Source organism: Nycticebus coucang, chromosome 16 (assembly GCF_027406575.1).
Source record: "Nycticebus coucang isolate mNycCou1 chromosome 16, mNycCou1.pri, whole genome shotgun sequence".
NCBI classification, from domain to species: domain Eukaryota; kingdom Metazoa; phylum Chordata; class Mammalia; order Primates; family Lorisidae; genus Nycticebus; species Nycticebus coucang.
Window position 1 is genome coordinate 87,786,738 of NC_069795.1, and position 26,721 is coordinate 87,813,458.

The window sequence follows — 26,721 nt, forward strand, 5'->3', positions numbered from 1 at the left end:
CAAGACATCTGTCTCTGCCACTAGAGAAACTCCTTAAAAGTTCTGCTTCTCTTTTCCCCTCCCCTTCCTTCCCCCAACATAACTCCTCCACCCTCCTCACCCCTAGATGCTCTCTATACATTTCTTACCTCCTCCTCCTCCTCCTCTTCCCCTCTCCCCCCGCCGCCCCCCACACACACACTCATAGCTCTTACTGTTTTCACAGGCACTATTAGAATGACTTGGTAAGCCAAGACTATCAAATGGCTATTCAACCCTGCTAAAGTTGAATTTACCTATTTGGTAAGAAGGGGACTCATTACATGACTAGGGGGTTAGAGGTTTAGTAGGTCCAAACTCCTTCAGAGAGCCTGGAGCAGTCTCCTAAACAAACAGCAATCTTCCATGGCTTCTTGTTCCAAGCCCTAGTGAGATGGAGAGCTTGAAAGGGGCAATATTTTTTAACAGACAGGCGTATTAGAGAAGGAGAATGGGAGTGTCGATAGATGTACAGGGGACGTGCTCCTCGCCTGTCACAGAAAGACCAGTGCGATGTGTGTGTCTGTTGGCAGCTGATGGCCGTTAGTGATCATTAGTAGTTTGGACTGTAGCAGTGTTGACACGTTTGTGGTCGGCCCAATGGTTTGTTTAACTGTCTTCATTAGAAATACATCCATCAAGAGAATGTTTTTCAAACAATAGCCTTCCACAGAAAAACGTAAGGGCAAGCCCAAATATCTCCTTGCCAATCTTTATAAACACTGTTATACTACACCAGGAAGCACTTTGGTAGACAGAAGCCATCTGTTAAATAAACAAAATCATTAAAACAGACACAGCTACTTGGGAGGCTCGAGCCTCCTTTGAAAGTTTGTAAATATTAACAGGATGATGGTGATTAGCCACTTCTGAGAAAGGTACTTTTGCCTTGGTTAGACAAATTAATGGAAGTTTTTTAAAAAAATCTGCCTTTTTCAGTTTAATGAAGTCCCATTTGTTTATTTTTGTTGTTGTTGCAATTGCCATGGCAGTTGTCTTCATGAAGTCTTTCCCCAGGCCAATATCTTCCAGTGTTTTTCCTATGCTTTCTTGGAGGATTTTTATTGTTTCATGCCTTAAATTTAAGTCCTTTATCCATCTTGAATCAATTTTTGTGAGTGGGGAAAGGTGTGGGTCCAGTTTCAGTCTTTTACATGTAGACATCCAGTTCTCCCAACACCATTTATTGAATAGGGAGTCTTTCCCCCAAGGTATGTTCTTGTTTGGTTTATCGAAGATTAGGTGGTTGTAAGATGTTAGTTTCATTTCTTGGTTTTCAATTCGATTCCAAGTGTCTATGTCTCTGTTTTTGTGCCAGTACCATGCTGTCTTGACCACTATGGCTTTGTAGTACAGACTAAAATCTGGTATGCTGATGCCCCCAGCTTTATTTTTATTACTAAGAACTGCCTTAGCTATACGGGTTTTTTTCTGGTTCCATACAAAACGCAGAATCATTTTTTCCAAATCTTGAAAGTATGATGTTGGTATTTTGATAGGAATGGCATTGAATAGGTAGATTGCTTTGGGAAGTATAGACATTGCTTCTGTACAGCTAAGGAGACAACAACCAAAGCAAAGAGACAACCTACACAATGGGAAAGGATATTTGCATATTTTGAATCAGACAAAAGCTTGATAACTAGGATCTATAGAGAACTCAAATTAATCCACATGAAAAAAGCCAACAATCCCATATATCAATGGGCAAGAGACATGAATAGAACTTTCTCTAAAGATGACAGACGAATGGCTAACAAACACATGAAAAAATGTTCATCATCTCTATATATTAGAAATGCAAATCAAAACAACCCTGAGATATCATCTAACTCCAGTGAGAATGGCTCACATCACAAAATCTCAAAAATGCAGATGCTGGCATGGATGTGGAGAGAAGGGAACACTTTTACACTGCTGGTGGGACTGCAAACTAGTACAACCTTTCTGGAAGGAAGTATGGAGAAACCTCAAAGCTAGACCTCCCATTTGATCCTGCAATCCCATTACTGGGCATCTACCCAGAAGGAAAAAAATCCTTTTATCATAAAGACACTTGTACTAGACTGTTTATTGCAGCTCAATTTACAATAGCCAAAATGTGGAAACAGCCTAAATGCCCACTAACCCAGGAATGGATTAACATGCTGTGGTATATGTATACCGTGGAATACTATTCAGCCATTAAAAAAAATGGAGACTTTACATCCTTTGTATTAACCTGGATGGAAGTGGAAGACATTATTCTTAGTAAAGCATCACAAGAATGGAGAAGCATGAATCCTATGTACTCAATTTTGATATGAGGATAATTAATGACAATTAAGGTTATGGGGGGGCAGAAAGAGGGACGGAGGGGGGGGGCCTTGGTGTGTGTCACACTTTATGGGGGCAAGACATGATTGCAAGAGGGACTTTACCTAACAATTGCAATCAGTGTAACCTGGCTTATTGTACCCTCAATGAATCCCCAACAATTAAAAAAAAAAAAAAAATCTGCCTTTTTATTTTGCTTCTGTTTCAAACGAATAAAAATTGTTGTAACAGTGAGTCTCAGGGCCAACACCAAACATTAATCCTGCCATTGCTTTTGCAGGAAATTGGGGAGGCATACTCCAAGCCTTAGGAACTTGGAAAAAGTGTCTAGATTCTGAATCAAATGCAACTGCCCCTGTGGGAGGCCATCAATCCTGAGAGACTCTGAACCCGAGCCTCTTATTTTCTTCCCCTCCTTTTCTACCAAAGGCCACAATAATCTGTTGTAGGGAAATCTTCTTTTCCTTGGCTTACATTAGGCACCTGGTGTCATGAAAGAGATCACTGACTTTCTTGAGGGTATCCAAGGAGGTGGCTCACCGGTGGCTCACCACAGGCCAAAGCTGAGGTTAATTCATCATCTATCATCACCGGTGGAGCCAAGATTTTAGAGACATTCAGAGAAGAGAGACTTGAAACAGCTATAAATAGGCCTTTATCAACATTTCTTAGTCCAAAACGATATATCTTTAGCTGCACTGGGGGGTTACAAATTATTTCAGAAATAACTGGTTCATTATTTGTGTTACTCTACATTTGAAGAGGCTTCTTGGTACGGCGACCTATTTATGGAATGTATGTTAATGTTCTGAATCAAAACCTTTTTTACTAGAACTGGGTTTCTATTCATGAAAAGATACATTTATTGACCTTTGGGGAAATGCCCTGTTCAGAGTGAGTATGAAAAAGCTGTTTGCTGGGAGATAAAAAGATACCACAGATCTAGGCTGGCCATCTGGGGACCAGACTTTCTGGCCAGAACCTGCCTGCGAAACGGAGAGATGTGTATGTGTTGTCTTACTCTGCAGACCTCAGTGACCAGCTCCTTGAAGTGGTGGGGCTGGAGGGAGCCATGGAGATGGGACAGATCTACACCGGCCTGAAGAGTGCGGGCAGGAGGTTGGCCCAGTGCTCCTCTGTTACCATCAGGTATGCCTTCTGAGTACCTGGCAATCTCTGAGTCTCCCCACGGCCCCTTGCAGACAACAACCAGGAAGCCATCTTTGAGTTTCAGTGCAGGGAGAGTGGGGCGTAGAAGCTTGATAACATTTGTAAAGAACATCATAGACCATCTTCCAAGCATCAGGTATTGCAGCCATCCAGGACATTGACTTGTGGATCCGCCACAACCAATTTTACTGTTTTCTTAAAATGCCTTGGTGAAATTCTTCAAATGCGAGTATAAGAGTAAGAGACCCAGAAACCAAAGGTCCAAATTTTTGCTGCTTTTCTTTCTTTACAAATTAAAATGTAAGACATATGCCAGAGGGCAAACTCATAAAAAGCAGATTTGCTTGAGCCCAGGAGTTCAAGGCTGCAGTGAGATATAATCAGGGCTGTGGTACTCTGTTGCCTGGGCAACAGAGCCAGGAGCGAGACCTTGTCTCTAAAAAAAAAAGAAGATAAAACAAACAACAACAAAAATAAAAACAGGTGCTTCAAATGCTATTTCCTACATGTCTTCGTATGCTAAACCATCAACATCAGTACACCTGTCTTAATTGCCGAAAAATGACAACTATTGGGGATAGACCACACAGCTTCGCCACTGCAGGCTCTGAGGCGAGATGGGGACTACCAGAGGGGTCCCTTGGATTCCGGTCGCCTTTGTTTAATCAATGCAACTAGTCACGTTTTGTCTCAAATTCTTTCCCCACCTGATTATTTCAGAAATATTTATTCCTTTCCTTTTTCCATTTGATTGCTACATGTCAAATCCATTAATATACCCTGGAGATCTCCCAGAGGGGACCACAACATACAGGATTTTCCTGAAGGTGTTTGACCACTGAACCCTTTTCTCCCACAACCTCTTGGACGAGTGTCTTCAAAGCACCTTCAAGAAACTCCACTCCTGGCACTACCACAGCTGGCTCCCCGATGGTGCTTGGCCAAAGGCCTTTTCCACTAACCCCTTGTCTTTATTCTCCCTCTTTGCCTTCTCTGCCTTTCCTATTCCCCAGAGCTTTGCTCTGCTTTATTTCTGAGCTATTGTTGTGCTGGGGCCCGGGTTTCCAGATTAATCTCTCTAGCCTTGGCCCTCCTCCAGGACTCTCGTCCTGAATGGATCCAGTCTGTGAGCATATCGAAGCCATAACTTATGTAGACCACAGAGAACATAATATGCTGATCCCTGAGGAATCAGCAAAGCCGTGGAGAAGGGGGAGGACTTTTCCTTCACATTCAGGTGATCTATTTCCAGATGGAAACAGAGGGGATGAGCCCAGAGCCCCATCCTTCTGGGCATTTCCCAAATACACTCCTCAGCTCCAAGAACCAAAATGCCACTCTTTCCTCTTATTATTAGTTTTTGTTATTAGGCTTATTGTTTTTATTATTAAATATCCTCAGGGTTAGTCAGAGAAGCATCACATCAAAACACCGCTTTCCCCTCTCATTTTATAATTTCAAAAACAGAGCAGATGCCAAGCCCAGGCGAGGTCTTCTCAGCCAGGGGGTGGTAACTATTCCCCACTCACCCAGAACAGAGGCCTCCAAAGAGCCAGCCTTTCCTCCCAAAGGCAATGTGGTCCACATTCCTAACTTCTACAGAATGAAGTCAGAAGACCTCATCTCCTTCCTTTTACGGGTCCTTCTTCCTGCTAAAGGAGCGTCGACCCAAGCAGGAAGCCCACACTTTCTCCACTCCCCTCCTCCTACCCATGGAGACATTCTTGGATGACTTTCTTTCCTGCTAAGCCAGGTCCACAGTTCATGCAACCCCAGAGCATACTGTTGTCCAGGAGATTAAAAAGGATAGAGGTTTGGACCAAGTGTAAGGCGAGACACACTCAGACCTGAGCTGTACCTGGTATAGGTTAGAGACGTTACCTCATTGACGTGATGCAACCTCTCACTCAACGTGGAGACCGGGCCTTTCTCTATTTCCGAGGGGGTTTTGGCACACACTGCAGGCTCTCTGGCTGGTTGTTTGACGGAGGAGGGTCTGCTCAGCAGTGTTGCTGCCTGATGGACATTATTTCCCAGACTTCTGCGGATTTCACTGCTCACCTACAGCAGTGTTCCACAAAGTGGGGTCTGAGGCCCAAGGCAATAAAATCACCTGCACCCCCCCTCCATTACAATGCAGATTCCTGGGCCTGGCCCCCAGCCTGCCATGCGGGAACCCCTAAGGTGGGCTCAGAAATCTATTTTTAACAAGTGCCCAGGAAAGCCTTCAAGAAACACTGCTAGATGGGCAGATAACATCTTCCCAGTTCTGCTTTCCTTCTGGGTACAATCTTGATTTTGCAACTCCAAGAAGCTTACTGTGTTTTTTTGGTTTTCCTGGTTCCAGGACCAACAAGCTGCTGCCAATGCAAGTGGATGGGGAGCCCTGGATGCAGCCGTGCTGCACGGTGAGTCTTGCCAAGCTTTGAAATGGGAGTGAGAAGCTTTATTTACCTTTCATATTAAGTCAGACCCCTTTGGGCACTGACTCAGTATGAAACTGCTGAATCTCAGAGTTGCAGGGACCTTGGAGGATTATCTAATGCAGCCCCTCTTCCACTCTACACTTCCATCCACTAGTTTACCTGCCAAACTTTTATTGGATGCCTGCTGTGTGCCAGGCACTGTGAGGCACTGATTACAAAACTGAATGAGACATAGACCCATCCACAAGGAGCTCATCATCCTAGCTGGTGAATCCTGAGACTTCATCCCCAGTATCCTCGACATCTTCAGCTTGACTCATTCCAGTGGCTCGGATCAGTCTAATTGCTAGAAAATGTTTCCTTATGTGGAAGCCAAATCTGTACACCTGCCCTAGAACTTCCAGCCCAGGGCTCTGACCACTGGACCTCCAGGAGAATATTCTGCACGTGCATGGACACACTTTATTTACCACAGGTGCACCCACAGTCCTGAGGAGCTATTTGAAAACTCCACTGAAAGACTCAGCACACAGGTTATTCATCTTATTTACGGCATTGTCATCTACAACCTTGCCCAGTGCCAGGTCTGTAGTAGTTGCACACCATTATGTTGGATAATGAATAAAAGACTGAACAAATGAACAAACAAAAAATAGAACACCCTCATTCCCTGACTTGCCATGTCTGGGTTAGCTCTCCTTTTAGCACTGTTACAAGACCACACATCTTCCTTCTCAGCTTGAAACTGTGGTAGAGAGAAACCACTGTCCTGGTTTTTAGGGCCTGTTTTCAGGACTGGGATATTTTATGATATTTATTATCACAAATATGAAAATTTCAAAAGACAAAATTTGTGCTTCTAAGCTTCTTCATGCTAGTGTAGTATTCAGATACCTCAACAACCTGCTATTTTGAGCCCTTCAGAATATCAAGTTGTCTTCGCCTAGAGAGAGAGGCTTTTCGTGAGTCTGCTGAGATGGTCTGACATCGTCTGTTAAAGTTTTCAGAAGTAGAAATTGCTCTGCAAAAATCTTACCTCGATCTTATGAAAACTAAGAAAAAGATCAAAATATACTATAGCAAAAACTAAGAGTAGCTTCCCACCTTGCTGGAATCAGGAAGAATGGAGGGACTCGCTACTACTTATCATTTTATGGAGCTGAGTTTAAAAAATCTATCCAAGCTTCTCCCCCCTGTTTCTTGAAAAAAATATATATCAAAACTTCTCCTACCTGGTTCAGTGGTACCTAAAAATGAGTTGCCGTTCCTCTAAATCCAAGCACTGTTTTTAAAACAGCCACATACCTTCCCCATGCCTACGCCCACCCTCCCTCCTATTTGCCCTTCAGAATTCACAATTCACTATGAAAATATTTGTGATCCAATGGTGTTATGGTGTCGAGTCCAAACTGCTTGTTCTGCCACGACAGACTAGTGGCTTTCACAACAGAAATTTATTTTCTCACAGCTCTGGAGGCTAGAAGACTAAGACCAAGGTGCCGCAGGGCTGGTTTCTGGGGCGGCCTCTCCTCCTGACTTCCAGGCAGCTGTGTCCTCACATGGCCTTTTCTATGTTGCACTCACGTTTTCTCATCCCCTTCTCACAAGGGCACCAGTCCTAAGGGAGTAGGGCCCCACCATTGTGACCTCATTTAACCTTAATCCCCAAATTAGAAGAGCAGTAATAAAACAAACTCACGAGAAGCAGAAGGCAGAAAATAATAATAAAGATAAAAGTAGAAATTAAATAATTAAAAACAGGAAAATCTATAGCTAGTTTTTAAACATGTCAAATGTTCAAAACCTGATTTTTAAAAGAGAAAAACAGAGATCAGAGATATTAAAATATAATAAAGATGCAATATAAAATATAAATATAAATGTGTCAATGGCTTTATGTATTGTTATGTAAGACTATACATATTTATATATATTATCTTGATTCTGATAAATCTGAACATCTTAAGACAATGAATGAAAATCCTGGTAACCATTAACAAAATAGAAAATACTTTCATACAATTACATACAAAATGATCTTGAAACCAATGGTCTTATTGGTGAGATCATCTATACTATTTAGGAAATAAATACTTTGGTGTTTATAGTCTCATAGTCCAGGCAAAGATAGAAAGCCATCTTACCGATTGCAGAAAATGAAAACAGATACAATAACTTAACAAAAATTGGGCGGCACCTGTGGCTCAGTCAGTAAGGCGCCAGCCCCATATACCAAGGGTGGCGGGTTCAAACCTGGCCCTGGCCAAACTGCAACCAAAAAATAGCCGGGCGTTGTGGCGGGCGCCTGTAGTCCCAGCTACTCGGGAGGCTGAGCCAAGAGAATTGCTTAAGCCCAGGAGTTGGAGGTTGCTGTGAGCTGTGTGAGGCCACGGCACTCTACCGAGGGCCATAAAGTGAGACTCTGTCTCTACAAAAAAAAAAAAAAATAGAAACAAACATACACACCAATCTAGTTCAAGTATTGGTGGATAGAATTGAAAAATATGTCCAAAAAACATTGTTCATCCCTCAGAGTATATCAAAGGAATGACAAGTCTTCTAGTATTGGTTAAGATTTTTTAAATTACATGATTATATAAGTAGATTACCCAAAAGTATTCAATTGCATTTAACATTTCTGATTTTTTTTTTTTTTTCAGTTTTGGCTGGGTCTGGGCTCAAACCCGCCACCCCCGGTATATGGGGCTGGTACCCTACTCCTTGAGCCATAGGCATGTGATTTTTAAAGATTAAAAACGTCTAGAAAACATAAAATCAGAAAAATAGTCCCCTCAATTAAAGAAAAATGTCTATGATAGACCAATAACTAATGTTTTGCTTAGTAGTAAAACACTACAGGAATTCTCATTGAATCATGAACAAGATGTGTATGGAAGTTCTAGCCAATGCACCGTACATGAAACGGAAATAAATACAGAATCTGGCAGCAGTAACTCTCTTTTGTGCTTAGGTGTGATACCGTTAATGTTACAGAATTATATGTTTATGATTTTGTAATAAAAGATTGGTATAAATTACCAGCTCATAAAAAGGGGGTGTTATTTGTATGGTTACTTATGCATGTAATTCTGTAACATAACAATATCACACTCAAACACAAAAAAGTGTTACTTCTGCCGGACCTTGTATAACTACTGTATTTGGAAGAGTCAAAACTGCCATTATTTGCAGTTGATTTGATTATGTACATAGAAAGCTAATAGAACCAACTGAAAACTTCATAGGATAAATTATTTCAATTAAGCCCTATAGAAAAGTAGATAAAAATTAAGTTTTCCTATCTGTCTGCAATAGCCAATCCAAAGAATATAATAGGAAAAACTTAATCTATCTTAATAATAGCCAAAAAAGCCATAATATACTAAACTGAATTGAGGAAAATTATCATAAGACTTAACCAATTCAAAAAAAAAAAAAAATAAGACTCGGCTCAGTGCCTGTAGCTCAAGCAGCTAAGCTGCCAGCCATATACAGCAAAGCTGGCAGGTTCAAATCCAGCCCAGCCATAATAATTTGAAAAATGTACTATTGGCATAATATGATAGATAAATTAATATAGAAAATAACTCTTAGAAGCCCTAGTAAATAGAATTAATTAAGGAGAAAGAAGAATCATGAACTAATTAAAAGGAAATGGACTGTTTAACATATGACATCCAAGAAATTGCCTGTTGGGAAAAATGTCTCTTTTTTTTTTTTTTTTTTGAGACAGAGTCTCACCATGTTGCCCTTGGTAGAGTGCTGTGGCATCACAGCTCACAGCAACCTCAAACTCTTGGGCTTAAGTGATTCTCTTGCCTCAGCCTCCCAAGTAGCTGGGACCACAGATGCCTGCCACAACGCCTGGCTATTTTTTTATTATTGTTATCATTGCTGTTTTAGCAGCTCCTGGCCAGGTTCAAACCCACCAACCCTGGTGCATGTGGCTGGCACCCTAACCACTGAGCTATGGGCACCAAGCCAAAAAATGTCATTACGTACCAACTTCTTACCTCAAACTATATTCCAAAACAAACATACAAAAAAAAAACCCTCCAATTTTGTTATTAGCTCTCAGGAAAAAAAAGAAAAAGATTATAATTACACTGTGGGCAGAGACTTTCTAAGGAAAAAAGTATATATTTAACTATTAACCAATATATTTGACTAATAACCAATATTAGCCTTAATGCCTATCAAGTATAAAGAAACCAGCTCTTAGAATCCAGCAGAAAAAAATGCTAACAATGCAATAATGAACAGACACATTACCAAAGAAATGCCATGAGCTGATAAACCTATGAAATAATATTTAATATAACAAATTTTTGAAAAAGAAAAGATTTTCAGATTAATAGAGTGCAAAAGCCACACCTTAGTTCATTTACCAATTAGCACAATATTTTTGTTTATTTGTCTTAAGATAATATTCATTGCTGTCGAGTGTATGGTGAGGTCAGTGCACTTGGACAGTAAGGCGGGAGTATAGACAGATACAGCCATTCTGGAAAGCATCAAAAGCCACATATAAGGAACTCCTATAAATATTGATATACATTGATCTAGTTCATTTTCTTCCCTCCTTAAAAATTGTTCATATAGCTCTATGAATTAATTGTAAATAAAATACAGATTATCAAAAACATAGAGATTGATTTATAAGAATGCCAATTTCTATCATTCCTTATAGGCAAACACTGGAAATTACCTAAAAGTTTAACATTTAGGGAAAGTTTTCAAGAAGCTATGTGAGATTCATCATATAGAGTCATTTTCAGCCACTGAAAATCATAGTTAATAAATATTTAATGATATCAAAAATGCTTGTGAAATAGTAAATGAACACAGCTGATTAAGATGATGATTTCAACTTTATTAAAAACATACATAAGCATGGAAACAAAACAGTATACCAAAATGTTTGACAGTCATTACCTCTGTGTGATTGTTAGATTTTCTGTATTTTTAAAATTCTTAAAAATGAAAATATATTTATTTATGCATAGAAATATAGGTATAGGGTGGCGCCTGTGGCTCAGTGAGTAGGGCGCCGGCCCCATATACCAAGGGTGGCGGGTTCAAACCCAGCCCCGGCTGAACTGCAACCAAAAAATAGCCGAGCGTTGTGGCGGCCGCCTATAGTCCCAGCTGCTCAGGAGTCTGAGGCAGGAGAATCGCTGAAGCCCAAGAGCTAGAGGTTGCTGTGAGTCCTGTGACATCATGGCACCCTACTGAAGGCAGTAAAGTGAGACTCTGTCTCTACAAAAAAATAAAAGAAATATAGGTATATAAAATATATATTTATTACAGAAACATCTCTCATGCTAGCAGCACTCTTATGCTTCACCATCACAGTTAGGTACCATACTTCGAGCTTCAAAATTCAGAATCTTCTCCCAGAATCAGATCACAGCAGAATCTCAAACACGAAAATGATGCAAGTTATGTAGTTCAGTTATTCTCAAACTCACATATATATCCAAATAACCTAGAGGTGTTTTAAAATACAGATTTCTGGGCCACATCCCAGATTTTTGATTCAGTAGGTCTGAATGCCTGAGAATTGGCATTTTCTAACAAGTTCCAAGGTGATACCAGTGCTGATCTTGGGACCACGGTTTGAGAATCAATAATCTAGTCAAACTTCACAGTTTGTCAGTAAGCTCCACCCTTCTCCATCCCTTGGGAAACCTGATCGTCCAGTTACAATTGAAGGCCTCTGATGTCAGGAAATGCTCTCACCAAGATCTCAGAGAACGCAGAAACAGGGAAGACCTGGAGACTATGCAAACTGTCCCTCCTTCCTGAGCCTCACACCAACCTGGACTATTTCCTTAACTTTTTAAAATATTACAGAAAAGATTTTAGACCCTTCAGGTTTGTGCTTTTCTGTTTACTTCTAGTTAAAATTAGGGCAGACCTCAGACACTTCCCAAATGGTGTGAGAAGGGGCCACACTTAAAGTTATTGGCTATTTTACTAGGCATTATCTGAATCATTCTCCCTCAGAGGGCAATATTTAGGAAGGACTCCCTCAGTTTATTGCTTCTCTTGAAGTAGTAAAAATGTGTTGATTTGTGAGTAATGCCCCCCCCAAACAAAGTCCACCCCCAGCACTAGTGAGGTTTAAAATTTTTTTCTCTTTTAAAGTAGAAGTAGTTTTGTGAATGCAGAGTCTACTATATCACGCAAGAGTCCACTCTACCCATTCTCTCTGTATTAGAGCAGAAAACTAACATGGGACTATAGTCCTCTTTGGGGCCTGTCAGGTGTTGTGTTATGAATGGTTTCTAAGAAAATCAACTAATTATCTGACTTGCTCAATTACCAAAAAAGTGTAGGATTTAACTACAGAAATGTGTAATACTCTACCATGGATGGAAAAGGTGGGCTTAGCCACATCTAGCTACTTTCTAAAATAGGATCTTAAGTGTCTTACTCACTAGCCCCCTAATTTGGAGGTAAGAGACTGACATCTCTTTGCCTAGAAAAGAGGATATGATCTCATGCTTCTCTCAGTTATCTGGAGTAATAGAATCCACAAAGCTGACCAACATGTCATGTTACCCAAGATCCCCAAACTCCTCCCCTATCAAGACTTAGGTCAGAAATGCTGAAGAAACAAACTAAAGTGATTTTTTGAGTTTCACTTCCTCCTCTTTGCCCTAGAGGTGCTAGCAAGCAAATAAATAGCTCAGCTGAAGGGAGAAAAATGAGAAGCAAAGGTCTGCTACCGTCTAAAAGCAATGGGCTCTACTAGTAGAAATGGTAGACAGTGCCCCAGCTACCCCAGACACAGCTATGTCTGTGGCCAAGAGGTGCTCTTTCTTCTTGGGTGTAAACCTCAGTCGACACGTGTACGGGCCGTGCTCTGAGAAGGGAATACCATGGTGAATATACCGAAGTCCTTCTCGTCAAGGGAGCGCTCTCACATGAGCTCAGGAGTGAGAGGAGGCTTATCACAAGGGAATGTACCACAAATCTCTAATAATACGATCACAATGCCAAATTGCATGCCACAGATAAATGCTATCAGAGACTGCAAGCTGTGCCTCACTTCCATGAATTCTGGAATAAACAAAACACCAACAGAAAAACACACAGCACAAATTGGTGTCAGACATATCCTTGGCTTGTTCCTCTTATGACTAGAAAGACTGACCTGGCCATCCCCAAGCTGGCACAATACCATTTCAGGGTCATTTTCAGCTTTCATCACCAGGTTATGCTAATTGTCCACAATGTCCATTGCTTGGAGACTTAGAAATCTAAAATTGGCTTCTTAGTCAAACACCCCACTCCAGCTCACTCTGATGACAGCTGTTGAACAACTTCCCTCAAATTCTTTTTCTTGTCATGTTATTCTCCGTCTCTCAAGGTTCCTCGTTACTTCACATGAACCCAGTCTTACCACCTCCCCTCAAAGCCCTGCACCAGCTGTCCCAACCTGACCGCATTTCTCGCCCTTTGCCCTGCTCGACTTGTTCATCCACATGTCCTCTTCCCGGCACCTTCTCTCTCTCTTTTCTTTTTTTTTTTTTGTAGAGACAGAGTTTCACTTTATGGCCCTCGGTAGAGTGCCGTGGCATCACACAGCTCACAGCAACCTCCAACTCCTGGGCTTAAGCGATTCTCTTGCCTCAGCCTCCCGAGTAGCTGGGACTACAGGCGCCTGCCACAACGCCCAGCTATTTTTTGGTTGCAGTTTGGCCGGGGCCGGGTTTGAACCCGCCACCCTCGGTATATGGGGCCGGCCCCCTACCAACCGAGCCACAGGCGCCGCCCATTCTCTCTCTCTTTTCTCCAGCACATTTCCTTCTCTTCCTTCGAATCTTAAATTTCTTTCACTTCTCCCATCAGACTCCCCTGGTTCCTTATACACCTTTTTGATATCACCCGTTTTATCCCACATTTATTTAAACTTAGGGATGGGTCTCCCTCTTCAAGAGTTCGTCTGTTGTTCTCTGTGGTCACACTGTCATTTCCAGTAATGTAGAAACCACGAGAATGGTTCACATCCATCTTGCTTTCTCCTCCAATATAAGACAAGCACTTAACTGTTACTTCCCATTTTATAGTGCACAGTGACCTTTTGTTGACAATATATCATTTGATCTTTGCAAGAAAAATATGGCAAATGTTATCAACCTCATTTTACAGTTCAGCCATCACTGGCTCTGAAGGTTAAATGATTCATCCAAAGTTTCAAAGCAAAGAAGTAGAGGTGTCAGAACCCAAACCCAGGTCTTTGAATCCTAAGTGTTTAACCATTGCCATGTCATCTTCCTACTCTGAACATGTGCTGTACTTGATAGAGATTGTGGATGAACTGATACTGTAGATTATTAAAGTCACAGTGTCACTAGGCCACATTCAGATAGAGATTAAGCATTTTGAAGCCAAGGCCTGAGAAAGTAAAAAAATGCAACTTCATCAGTGTTTTTCAATTGACTTAAAGTTTACAGGAGAAAACATTTATAAAACCTAAAATTTAAAAAAAAAAAAAGCTTTTAAAAGAAATTGGAGTCTTCCCTGAAAGACTAAGAAAAGAAGAAACATCTAAGGAACTTACTTGGGAACTCTCCACATGGAGTTACCTGGTGCGAAGTCAGACTAAAGGCTCCGGTCAGTTGGCTGACATCCCTGCACTGCCTGGAAAGGACTGGCCAGGTGCAGTGGAGGCTGGGAGTCTGAGGTTCTGGGCTCTAGCTGTTCTGCCCTCTCTGGATAAACTTAAGCTGGATGAAGGCCCTTTGGATGAAGGCCCCTTAGACTCCACTTCCTTTATCTATCCCGCAGAGAGTCTGAATGAGAAGGTCCTGAGGCCTCCTCTGTCTGTGACATTCTGAGAGTCTATGGATAGCAAAGACATAAGACAAGGGTGAGCTAATCACCACATGGGAGGCTCACACCTGTCTCTCTCCCCCAGTGTTTCTGCCCCTCACTTCCAGCAGTGCCAAACTCCAGGCCCAGTTAGGGTCAGGTTGCCAATTTTGAAGCTATTCGAGGACATTTGTCCTTTTGCATGGTGCTCCTTCCAGCCCAAAGCCAGCCCTCTTTCCTTTCTCTGGGACTTACTCTCCCTTGAGCTGTCAGTGTGGTCTCGATGCAAAAATAATAACACCTACTCAGTCCATTTTGCAATGAACTGAGAGACCCTGGGAGGCCAATACCCCAGACCCTCCATACAAAGAGACAAGGGTATGGCCCCTCCCAATGATCCTCACAGGCCTTTATTGAAATCTCATGCTGTATGAGAAAATACAGCCCCATAGCAAGCTTCAAAGAGAGAGTCAAGGTTAAAAAACAGGGAGTTTTCTGGCTTGGTGCCTGTGCACAGTGGTTACAGTGCTGGCCACATACACCCAAGCTGGTGGGTTTGAACCCAGCCCAGGCCAACTAAACAACAATGACAACTGCAACAACAACAACAAAAAATAGCCAGGTGTTGTGGCAGGCACCTGTAGTCCCAGCTACTTGGGAGGCTGAGGCAAGAGAATCACTTAAGCCCAAGAGTTTGAGGTTGCTGTGACCTGTGACGCCATGGCACTCTACCCTGGACGACATACTGAGACTCTGTCTCAAAAAAAAAAAAACGAGGAGTTTTCATTAACTGTATGTTTAACTGTATGGTTTAACTCTGAACACATCCTGTTTGCTGCCCTTTTGTCTTCCCTTTTTCTTATCACTGCTGAATATGACTTAGGACTGGGACAGTGTGCTGTGTCTAGTCAGTATTGTTTTCAGTGCTCATGATCAGCAGTGAAACTTAGATTTTGTCAAGATTACCCTGTCCTTAGGGCCTAGCACTTTTTTGTGTGTGGGGGGGTCTTTTTTATTTAGGAACTTCTATTATGCAGGGTACATCAAAATCTAGAACCACTTCATCTCGGTGAAGTGTTCTGTAAACATCAATTAGATCCTTTTGGTTGCTGGTAATGTTTAGCTTGGTTAGTTATATGCTTGATGATTTTCTGTCCAGTAGCTCTATCAGTTGTTCAGTTCTATCAGTTTTTGCTTCACCTGTTTTCATGTACTATTGTTTGGTGCATACACATTTAGAATTCCTATGTCTTCTTACGAGAATGGCCTCATCAGTCATTATGTTATGTTCTTCTTTGTCTCTGGTAATTTGATTTGCTCCTTTTTTTCATGAATTTTTTTTAATTAAATCATAACTGTGTGCATCTTGGAAGGGTGCAGGTGAAGTTTACTAAGTGTAGAGTATAAGGGTTTGAACACAATAATTAAGAGCCTAGCACTTTTAACCCTATGCTCTGTCCTACATTTGGCTCCTGAAAATTTGCATGGCACTAATTCATTTCTTCCTCTTTGTCTTCAGATTAAAATTACTCACAAGAACCAAGCGCCCATGATGATGGGACCTCCCCAGAAGAGCAGCTTCTTTTCATTGAGGAGAAAGAGCCGCTCAAAAGACTAAACAGCCAATGCCAGCTAAACCAAGAGCGCAAGCGAGAAACTGTAACTACACACTCACACACACATTTATGTGCACTCACACACACATACAAACACACACACTCTTCTCCAACCAGTGGAAGCGAAGCCACCCTTCAGGAAGAAAACTTCACCTTGCTCTATGTCCTACCTATTTCAATAACAGATACACCCTAACAGAGCCAGTGCCAACATAACACTTGGAATGTTCTTCAGGCCCACGAGGGTGGGGTTAGCTCATGCAGCAACTTTCACGTTCCCACAGGCCCTGAGGAGGACTTTCTGGGACTGAGGGAGAGATCCCCCTCCTTTCCACTATCCCTGCAAGTTTCCTTATGGACACTTGCTAGGAGCAGGCTGCAGGTTTCCTGCCTACGGTGAGGTCGGATGTGGCCGAGGGAAAGGGCTTCAGTTCCAGGGAACTTGCACAAAGGTCCTTCTGTACAGAGACAAACAGCCCATGGCTCCAGGAGCATACTCCTGGGCAGGGCTCAGCAAGCACACATTGGTTTTGTTTCAGAGTTGTCCTTTGAGCACAACTTCTCCCTGAACTTGCTAAGGAGGCAGAAAGGCTGTGGAAAGCTGTTTCCATTCTTGGTTCTCTGCGCTGTCAGTGGGCACTTATTTTCCCGAAGCCTTCTCCTGGTGACTGTGTGTTTGTTTAGAGGTGGCTCCAAGAGCCCCCAGAGCTGCCTGTGCAGCGCACCTTAGATGTGGTATTTATTTTCTTAGTTCTGTGAACACCTGGGAGGGAAAGCAGAGAAACTGGGATTTATTTTTCAAATTGGTGTCATAATATTGTGTAAAAAAGGAAGAAAAAAAAACCACCCCCAGCTTCTTTCTTTTTCAAGCCAAAGCATGTTTCCTGTTTGAGTTCCAAGCCTTGGTGGCAGACTATTCCTGAAGTCAGAGATGGGAGGGAAGGAATTTTGCTGGGAAAACCAGGAGACAAACCACCGGGCGGTTCCCTCCTGCTTCTTTGCACTTACCATTCCCAGAGTACGACCTGAAGGACCTTCTGGTGGTCTTACATGTGTATATATCTGTAGCATATATATTTATATATAAATATTTATTTACTGATGGACTTTTCCCGATTGGAAAAAAAACATAGGTAATATGGGGACAGAAAGTGGGAAAGGAAAAAGCTCCTTCCTCTCCAACTCCACCGGTTCATTGTCAAGACACATTGCCCCATGGTGATTATAAAGTTTAAAAGAAACAGAAGTAGCTCCCTATCATGAAGAGCCTGAGAACACCTATTCCGGATCCTCTAAACAACCATGGTATGCTAGGCAAGATTTACCTCCCTGTTTGTCAGATGATGAAACTGAGCCTCAGGGAAGTTGAGAGACTTGTCTATGGTGGCTCAGTATTGGGGTTTGAGAGTAGGTGCTACTAAGAAGATATCTAATAGAGAAGAGCCCACACATCTCAGAATAGGATCTTGATTCCACTTGGATCCAGTTTCCCAGGAAAAAACTAGTAAAGCAGCATGTGCGTGGTTGGGACAAGCCCACAGAAGAAAATGAGAGTTTCGTGATGCTTCCTGGAGGTGCCGTGTGGCCTGAACTAGAAAGAAGTTGACCTGAGGTTGAAGACAGTAGACAGATCGTCAGATGGAACTCTCCACATGTCACCTGATCATGGTCGGCATAATCTCTTAGTTGGAAAACTCCTCTGACTGCAGGGATGACTTCAGTGGAGAGTCACAGGGAGATCGAGTCAACTTTGCAAGGAACTGCCAGCCAGAACAGAAGGGTCTCAGCAGAGCTCAGCAGGCTTCATTCATTTTGCACCAGTGTTACCCTCCTTTCCCAAGGGCAAGTCTGTGCAGAGCTTCATTGGGACTTCATCCTTCTCTGAGATTGCTCAAGAGGAAAATTGGACTCACTTGACATCACTCCACTGAGCTGCCTCTAATCTCCTTTGAACAAGAAAGGGAACATCAGATTATGTGTATAGATTGAGCCTAACTCTGAAGGAAGCAATCATTTTGGACCATCTAGGACCAAGATCTAGCACCACTGGCTCAACTTCACGGTGCAGAATGTCACGCAAAGAGAAAACCAGGCTACCTGAAGAATATCCCTTAATAACAGGATCCTTGGTAATGGGACCAACGACCTCCAGAATGACTACAGGTACTATCTTGGAAACTACCAGATTCTGAAACAAAGGCAAGTTAGGGGTTGGCGGTCACCGATTCTAAGACACATACAGAAGCTTTTGCATGTGTTTCAGTCTTGCTCCCCCAAGATTGAGGCTGTTGAGACATGGCACTCTCAACAGATGAAATTGATTCTCAAAGCCTCGCAAGTCTCACAAAGGGGCCTGCAGAGACTGGCCCCTTACCTGCTCTATCCTAGTGCACAAGACTTCCAATGTCACTTGAGAGACAAATTCCAAGTCCTCCTTAGTAGAGGCACAGAGTGTAACAAACTTCCGTGGAAATGTACTTACAACTTGGCAACCTTAGTAAGTCTTGTGTTGTTTAATCTTACCTTACAAATCACCCTTGAAACACTGTGACTGTGGTTTCTTACTGTAGAGTACTCTCCCATCCTGACCCTCATGGCAACCTCTGAGGTTAGCAGAGAAAGTACTATTATCTCAATCTTCATGAGAACAAGGCTTAATAAATCTTACTGACTCCTTGAAGACACACAGTCAAGAGAAAACCCAGTCCCTTATTTCTTGTTTTATTCTGATTCTGACCATGCTACAGACATGTTCTCACCTGCCCCCACACTTCTATCCCACCAGCAATAAAAACAATAAAACAGGAAATCATCAGTACTTTGTGTTGTCCCTGAACCAATGGGCTAGGAGCTGCATCTCATTATGGCTTGGTCTTTGTGGGGTTTCCCCAGTGAGTTGAGAGTGGAGATAGACTGAGCAGGATGATTATATTCAGGTCAGGCACTAGCTCTTCTCAAGAGAGTTCTTTCCACAGATGGAAAAGATACGTTAAAATTGCCAAATAAATTAGGAAATACTTGGCAGAACTTGGAAGAGCCTCCAGACTGGCGTTACATAACATGCATATACATTATACATATGCACATTATATAAGGTGACATAGTACTTAATGTGCTGTATATATTATGTAAATTACATATTTGTGAGTAATCATGATAAATATAGAGACCCACTAATCACTTTTTTACACATACTCAGTGACAGATTAGGAAGTTACTTTGCCAGAGAGTCTTAAAACTTACTCTCTCCTGATGCTTTGGTTCCAACTCCTGCCAAAAATAATTGCATCAACTTTTCCCATCTCTAGCCCCCTCTCCTCTTGGCCAAAACTCTCAGTTACCTCCTGTCCCAGTTAGGCTGTGCCTTCCGTGCAACTCTACCACAATTGGGATTCATAAAAATAGAACCAAGGGGATGGGAAAGATCCAGACTCCCAAATTCCCTGAGTTACAGGCCTGTACCTCAACACTCCCAGGCAGGTGGGTGTCTAAGGCTAATATTAAAGGCAGGGGAAGATGGCAGAGGAGGAAGGAGGAGGAGAATTCTACCAACCCTCAGAGGAAGGAAACTTCATAGTCTTCCTTGGCCACAAGCTCCAGAATCCAACAGTAATCAATCAGGAAATTATTTCAATTGTCTAGTCTAAGTCTCCACAGCAAATATGAAACCATAATTTCCTATAATGTGTCTCACAAAACGCTAGTATCCATAAAGTGCCCCATGAAAAAGAGGGTTCTATGGTCAAGTACTGGTTCCCTTCTTGGGGATGCAGTAAGGGGCTCTGAGAACTCTTAGTGCAGAACCCTAGAGCTCTTTGTCAACATCTATAGATGAGAAAATGGTACCTTAAGCCCACCATTTCTTTCTTTTTTGGTCTCAGTGGAGATGGGAACATTCAAGTAACCATTCTCTGCAACAATACCCCCAAAAGCACTTTGCTAAGACACAGCTCCATTCTTCAGACACTTTTTTTTTTTTTCTTTTGAGACAGAGTCTCACTCAGTCACCCTGGGCAGAGTCCTGTAGCATCATAGCTCATAGCAACCTCAAACTCTCAGGCTCAAGCCATTCTTGTCTCAGCCTCCCAAGTAGCTGGGACTACAGGCGCCTGCCACAATGCCCAGGTAGTTTTGTTTTGCTTTTGTTTTTGTTTTTCTATTTGTAGCAACAAGGTCTGGCTTTGCTCAGGCTGGTCTCGAACTCCTGAGCACAGGCAGTCCACTCACCTTGGCCTCCCGTAGTGTTAAGATAACAGGTGTGACAAGACTCTTTCTTGTTTCCTTTGCGTGACTGTTTTGTTGTTCCTCTCTACACATCTTCAAACAAGAGTCAACAGTCTAGACTCTTTGTCACCTGAGTGGTACGGGGACTGGATAAGAGATTAAAGAGGAGAAAATAATATAAGTGAAACATTATAGCTGCCGGCACTCAGACTGATCTGTGTAGCTCCAGAGAACAGAATCAGGACTAAAGAACACAGTTGTAGAGAAGTCAATTTTTATTCAATTTAATGACTGCTTTTAGAGCTGGCCTGATATAGAAAAGGCTGCCTTGTGGAGGAATGAACATCCACCTGCTTTTTTTTTTTTTTTTTTTTGAGACAGAGTTCTCACTATGTCACCGTGAGACATAGTGCCCTCAGTAGAGTGCCATGGCATCACAGGTTAGCAACCTTGAACTCTTGGGCTTAAGTGATTCTCTTGCCTCAGCCTCCCAAGTAGCTGGGACTACAGGTACCTGCCACAATACCCAGCTATTTTTTTGATGTAGTTGTCATTGTTTGACAGGCCTAGGCCAGGTTCAAACCTGCCAGCCCCAGTGTATGTGGCCAGTGCCCTAACCACTGACCTACACGGGTGCCGAGCCAACATCCAACTGCTCTCTTACAGCAAAAGCTTTGACCTGGTTGGATGGGAAACAAATAGTAACTGATCTACGTTGCCTAAATAACTGTTGAAATTGTTTGGGTAGACATTAGTGTTAAATCAACAGATCAATTAATTCCATTCAGCAGCAATTTCTTAGTGTCTTTTATTTTCTGAAAGAATTAAAAATTACTTCAAGAGAGATTTCTGGATCAGTGGGTAGGGACTATTTAGATCAGACCCATAATGGCAGGATTGGCCTGACTCACTGTACCCTCAAGGGTGGTGGTTGTGACTGTTTCCTGGTCGCTCTAGGAGTTAAAGGAATAGTTTACAGTGTTAAAGCCAAAAGAGATTCTGTATTTCTGTCGGAGTTCATATTAGCAGTTTGGAGCTCTTCTCCTAGTCACAAGTATCACACCTGTATCAGGGTTGCAATAGCAAGGAAAAAGAAACTATCCCACACCTCAAGTATCAATCAATGTTTAAATTTAAAAGGAGGCAAAATTGTGTAGACTTTCATACGGAGCCATTGCTTTCAGCTCAACTAAATGTTCTGCCATATTGAAGTGCATCTTTCAACTTGCTACTGTAGAGAGAAAATAGGAAAGGGAAATAAGAAAGGGAATTCCCACTCATTGCTTACTAGCTGCTGGGCACTGTGTCAAGGTCTTTTCATGCGCTATCCCTTTAGATACTGAGAGCAACCCGGGATATGGATGTTGTAATTATCTCATAGGTTAAGAAATCACTCTACAAGAAGATGAAGGACTTTGCCCAACAGACAGCCCCATGGCAGAGCCAGGACTTCACACAGGTCTGCCTCACATCAAAATCCATGCTTTTATCCATTATATTTTAGTACCTTTAAGATTCTATTCTAATTGTTTCCAACCCTAATAGCATCCTAGGTAAAATTACACAGCATTAACAAAGTGATATCCTGTTATGTTCAACCTCTGTATAACCATCTAATCATGTTACTGCTGAAAAACTTCCAGTGCTTGTTCATATTTAAACTCACCAGCCTCCATGGACAGCTGGATCCCGAAACCTCATCATTGCAATCAAATTGGCAGCCATCCCTTAATCCTCACTATCTTCAAGTTCTAACTGAATACGACTCATTTCCCAGGCCCTACCTAAAGGAATTTTTTGTTCAGCTCTGTGAGTGGGAGAGCAGTGAACAGCCTTCTTGGATTTAAATGTCATGGTCAACACTGACTGGCCAGTACTGGGAGGCAGCCCTGGGGTTGTTGAGGGAGCCCCTACCAAGGAGGCTCTGCATGTGATCCTCATTAGTGATGGGTGTGGGCTGAGCCATCTGTGCTCCTCAGGAGAACAGAATGGCAGGCTGCCTTTCAGATGCCAAGAGAAGCTATCTAATGGGAAGATCCAAAGAGCTTAAAAAGCAGATAAGCATCTTTCCTCATGGGCATCTCAGGGACATAGGAGACCAAGAGTTCTATCCTTAAAACCACTTCATTCTTCTTGTCTGTGGTGCAGGGTGACAGCAGAGTCCTGCAGCCTCATCTGCTAACTAAAATCCCTTAGATTACAATGGTGAACCTTTGTAATCCTGAAATCCATGTATGCAATATTAGGTACATTCTACCAAGGCATGAGAGTTTGTGTTTATGCCTTCAAGCCTCCCAGGGGTTAGGAAACTCTGCAGAGAGAAGAGACTATTTAATTGGATTCTCAATGCTGATTTGAGGGGAATAATCAGAAAATATGGAGGGCTACTCAAAATAGGTCAGATTAAGAAAATGCAATTTGTTGGCAAAGAGGATAATATCTAACCTAATAATAAGCATGGTCACGAGTAAATGCTTCTTAAATGAAGGAATGAATGAATAGCTAAAGTGGGTATCTGTCCTTCAACTCTGGAATGGATGGGGGGCAGGGAGATAAAAGCTTTTTAACTAAAGACTCAGGAACTTGAAACCACAGGATGTAGAGGGAGCTCATGGGGGCCTTTAACTACCCAGACATCTGTTGAGTGATGGATACAGCTAAATATGGATCATCAAAGGGCTTTCTAGGTCACATGGAGGGCAGCTTCATGATTCAGAAAATACGAACTTCAGCTTGGACAGAAAGACAGAAATATTTGCAATCCACTTCTCAGAGATAAGGTCAAAATTGACAAAGAATAAAAGAGCAGCACAGAAGTGGAGTTACAACACAGTAAGAGATTGGCATAATAAGACACAGATTCATACGATGAAAAGAGAAAGAGAACTGGGTCTTTTAGCAGATTGATTCTGGCAAGGGAGGTGAGCGTGCACATCACAGTCCAAAAATGGGGAAAAAAGAGAAATCCTTTTAACAAAAGTAAGAAAAAGCTTCAAGTTGAGTTAGTGGTAAAACAGAAATGCCCAAGTATTAATGAAATTATTACTAAATAACAATTTGTTACCTAGTCTAAAGCCCATTATTTTGTGATTACTTTTGAACTTCACAAGAACCTTATGAAGTTAGCTGGTGCTATATGATTCTCTAGGTGGCAAACGGGGACACTGAGAAACAGCAGGTCTCCTAGAGGCTGATCCAGGTTTCAGATCAGTCACTAACCACCTTCAAAGCCAATGTCCGTACCTGCAATACCATTACCCATTCCTCTGAGCTTCAGATACGGGGACAGGGATTTACCACCCCAAAATCAATTCCCTTGGTAAGGCCAAGAAACCCAAGTCCCTATCCTCCCTCTTCCACACAGCTGGAGTGGAAAAGAGCATGTGTGTGTGCGGCTGCAGGGGCTCACCCAAGAGGAGCCGCAGGTGCACCTGTGTACCTTCTCCTCCTCTTTTCTTCTCCAATCCTTGTCCCCAGGCAGCAGCTGAACTATATCCCAAAGCACTACTCAGAGAAGAAGTGGCCAACAATGACGATCTGGTGAAGAACTCAACCAGAGCAGAGTATTGACATAGCACTAAAGATCCCGTTAAAAGATACACAGAGGGCGGTGCCTGTGGCTCAGTGGGTAGGGTGCCAGCCCCATATACTGAGGGCGGTGGGTTCAAACCCAGCCCCGGACAAACTGCAACACAAAAAATAGCCGGGCGTTGTGGTGGGTGCCTGTAGTCCCAGCAAATCGGGAGGCTGAGGCAAGAGAATCGCCTAAGCCCAGGAGTTGGAAGTTGCTGTGAGCTTTAACGTCATGGCACTCTACCGAGGGTGATAAAGTGAGACTCTGTCTCTAAAAACATTCAATAAATAAATAAAAGATACACAGACATCATAGCAAAAATCAAGGGCAAGAGAAAAAAGGTCAGGCAGCCAAACATCAGAATTTAGTAACTGATATCTAAAGATGGAATGGAGAAGTAGCCTTTTAGAAGTAGCCTTCTAAAAATCTACTAGGTGAATCATAATTTGGGATAAAAAGGACTGCAAAAAAATCAAATGTTTTTCCTTTCCAAAAATCAAAATTCTTTTTGAAACAAGATCTTAGAAAGGATTACAAAGTGAAGGATAATAAAAAAGGATCATTTCTTTTTATTTTAGATACTAGAAAAGGAAATGGATTTTAAAAGCTCCCAATATAAGTGGCAACCCAGAAGAGTCTGGAAGGAGTCAGCATTTTCTGGTACAGGAGTAAACAACAGTACTTTCAAAGTAGTAAATAAACTTTTATTTTGTCTTTATTTATTTATTTATTAAAGAAAACTGGTACAAATTGAGTACTAGAGACTGACATGAACTTCAAGAAAAGAAAATTTATCCTGGTGAATATTTCCACTCTCCCCAACATCCTTGAGGTGAAAGGGTAGAGAACTAGATCTTTCGACTCAGAGAACCAATACTTGCATGGAGGATGTTAATAACAGAGGGTGCCATTGAATTGCTGCTTGGGGTTTATGATCATCATACTGTGCTACTACCAGGGATTAAGGTAATGATAATGAACCTGAGAAGATTAAGCAATTCCTGCCTCCCGTCTGTTCCCTGGCAGTCTCCTGAAGCCTCCAGAGGCTAAATATACTTCCTGAGAATAATTTCTTTTTATTATGAAAATGTTCGAATATACAGAAAGGCAGGCCATGAGTATAATAAGCAACCATGAACCCATCACTTAGATTGAACATTTTGCCATTTTTCATCTTTTTGGTGTTTGGGGCTGAAAATTTTTAAAGTAAATTGTAAATATCATGACATCTCAACACCAAAACACTTACGCATGCATCATCATAGGGTATCTTTTCTTTCTTTCTTTCTTTTTTTTTTTTTTAGAGACAGAGTCTTTAGCGCCTCAGTAGAGTGCTGTAGCATCATAGCTCACAGCAACTACCAGCTCTTGGGCTTAGGTGATTCTCTTGCCTCAGCCTCCCAAGTAGCTGGGACTACAGGCACCCACCATAACTCCTGGCTAAGGGTATCTTTTCTTAAACATTAAAGGTTGCATGGGTCATCCACGTGGCTGGAGGAACATTTCAAGGAGGTGTGCAGATGGTCTTGGTTAGTTAATCAGGACATCACTCATCACTCAAGAGAAGAAAGTTTTGCGTGGAACTGAAAGAAGGTCTCAGCTGTATTCAAAACACTCCTGATTGATCTGGAAAGAGGAAAGTAAACAACATATTAACTAAATTCTCAAGACACTAAATCAGGAAGTGTTATAAGCACTAATATGCCAGAGAGAAAATGCAAAACACTTGATGGAGTTAGAAATTCACCTGAAAGATGTGTGTTGTTCTCTTGAAATAAAAATAATTTAAAGCAGCACAAGATTATTTTGAATGGGTAAAACAATAGAACATCATGTCTGCAGATTCATTTATTCATATGAAACCAGTTGTAGCTATTGCCCCTATCATGTGATGGCTAGGAAGCAGACTGGGGGTGGGGGTGAAGGGTAAGCTGCCGCAACGTACAGACAGATCCTCCCCCTCCACTGGGGCAGAACTGAGTTGGAAGTGTGTCAACCCCCGAGAGAATGTCTGGGAAGCCTCATTGGAAAGCATTGGCTCACTTATGCAGGGTAAGAGATAATTTGCAACAAAGTGTAAGGAAAGCAGGTATCATTCCACTTGCTGTGTCCTTAGCTGCTGGGATCAGAGTGGGCTGGCTGCAGATGATCTGGACAAGATGGTGGACAAGGTGTTTGGTTGGTTGGCTAGCAAAGGTCTACCGGCTCAGTAAGTCTGTAAAGTAAAAGAGAAGCAGGAGAAATGAGTGACAGCACATTGCAGAATATTCAGCCTGTCTCAGTCAACAAATGAAATGAGTTTCCCATTTAAGCACAGCCTAGATCGAGCCAACAGCGAGAAAACAAGGCCTGATTCCCACCCTGTGAATGGTAGTCCTAACTAACTGAGCACCCATTTGACTTCCCACACATCAGGAGGAAAAGTTTTCTTTCCATTACCCAAGTGCACATCTGCATACCTTTGAGTCTTTGAATACCCCACCTCCACCCCTCTTCCCCCCCAACCCCACACATGGGGTTCATAGGACCAAGCATTACCTTTTCCTTTCCTGAC

At 42.2% G+C, this 26,721-nt stretch overlaps 1 protein-coding gene across 2 annotated transcripts in view; it reads left to right on the forward strand.

The window, feature by feature from the left end:
• DGKG (diacylglycerol kinase gamma) overlaps positions 1-19,168 on the forward strand; it is a 224,144-nt gene extending 204,976 nt beyond the window's left edge. For both annotated transcript variants that reach the window (XM_053565639.1, XM_053565638.1), the window contains 3 exons: positions 3,363-3,483; positions 5,852-5,912; positions 16,273-19,168. In XM_053565639.1, the coding sequence (XP_053421614.1) occupies positions 3,363-3,483; positions 5,852-5,912; positions 16,273-16,371 (281 nt within the window). In that variant the 3' untranslated portion in view covers positions 16,372-19,168. The remainder of the gene's footprint in view (positions 1-3,362; positions 3,484-5,851; positions 5,913-16,272) is intronic.
• The last annotated feature ends 7,553 nt before the right edge of the window (positions 19,169-26,721 follow it).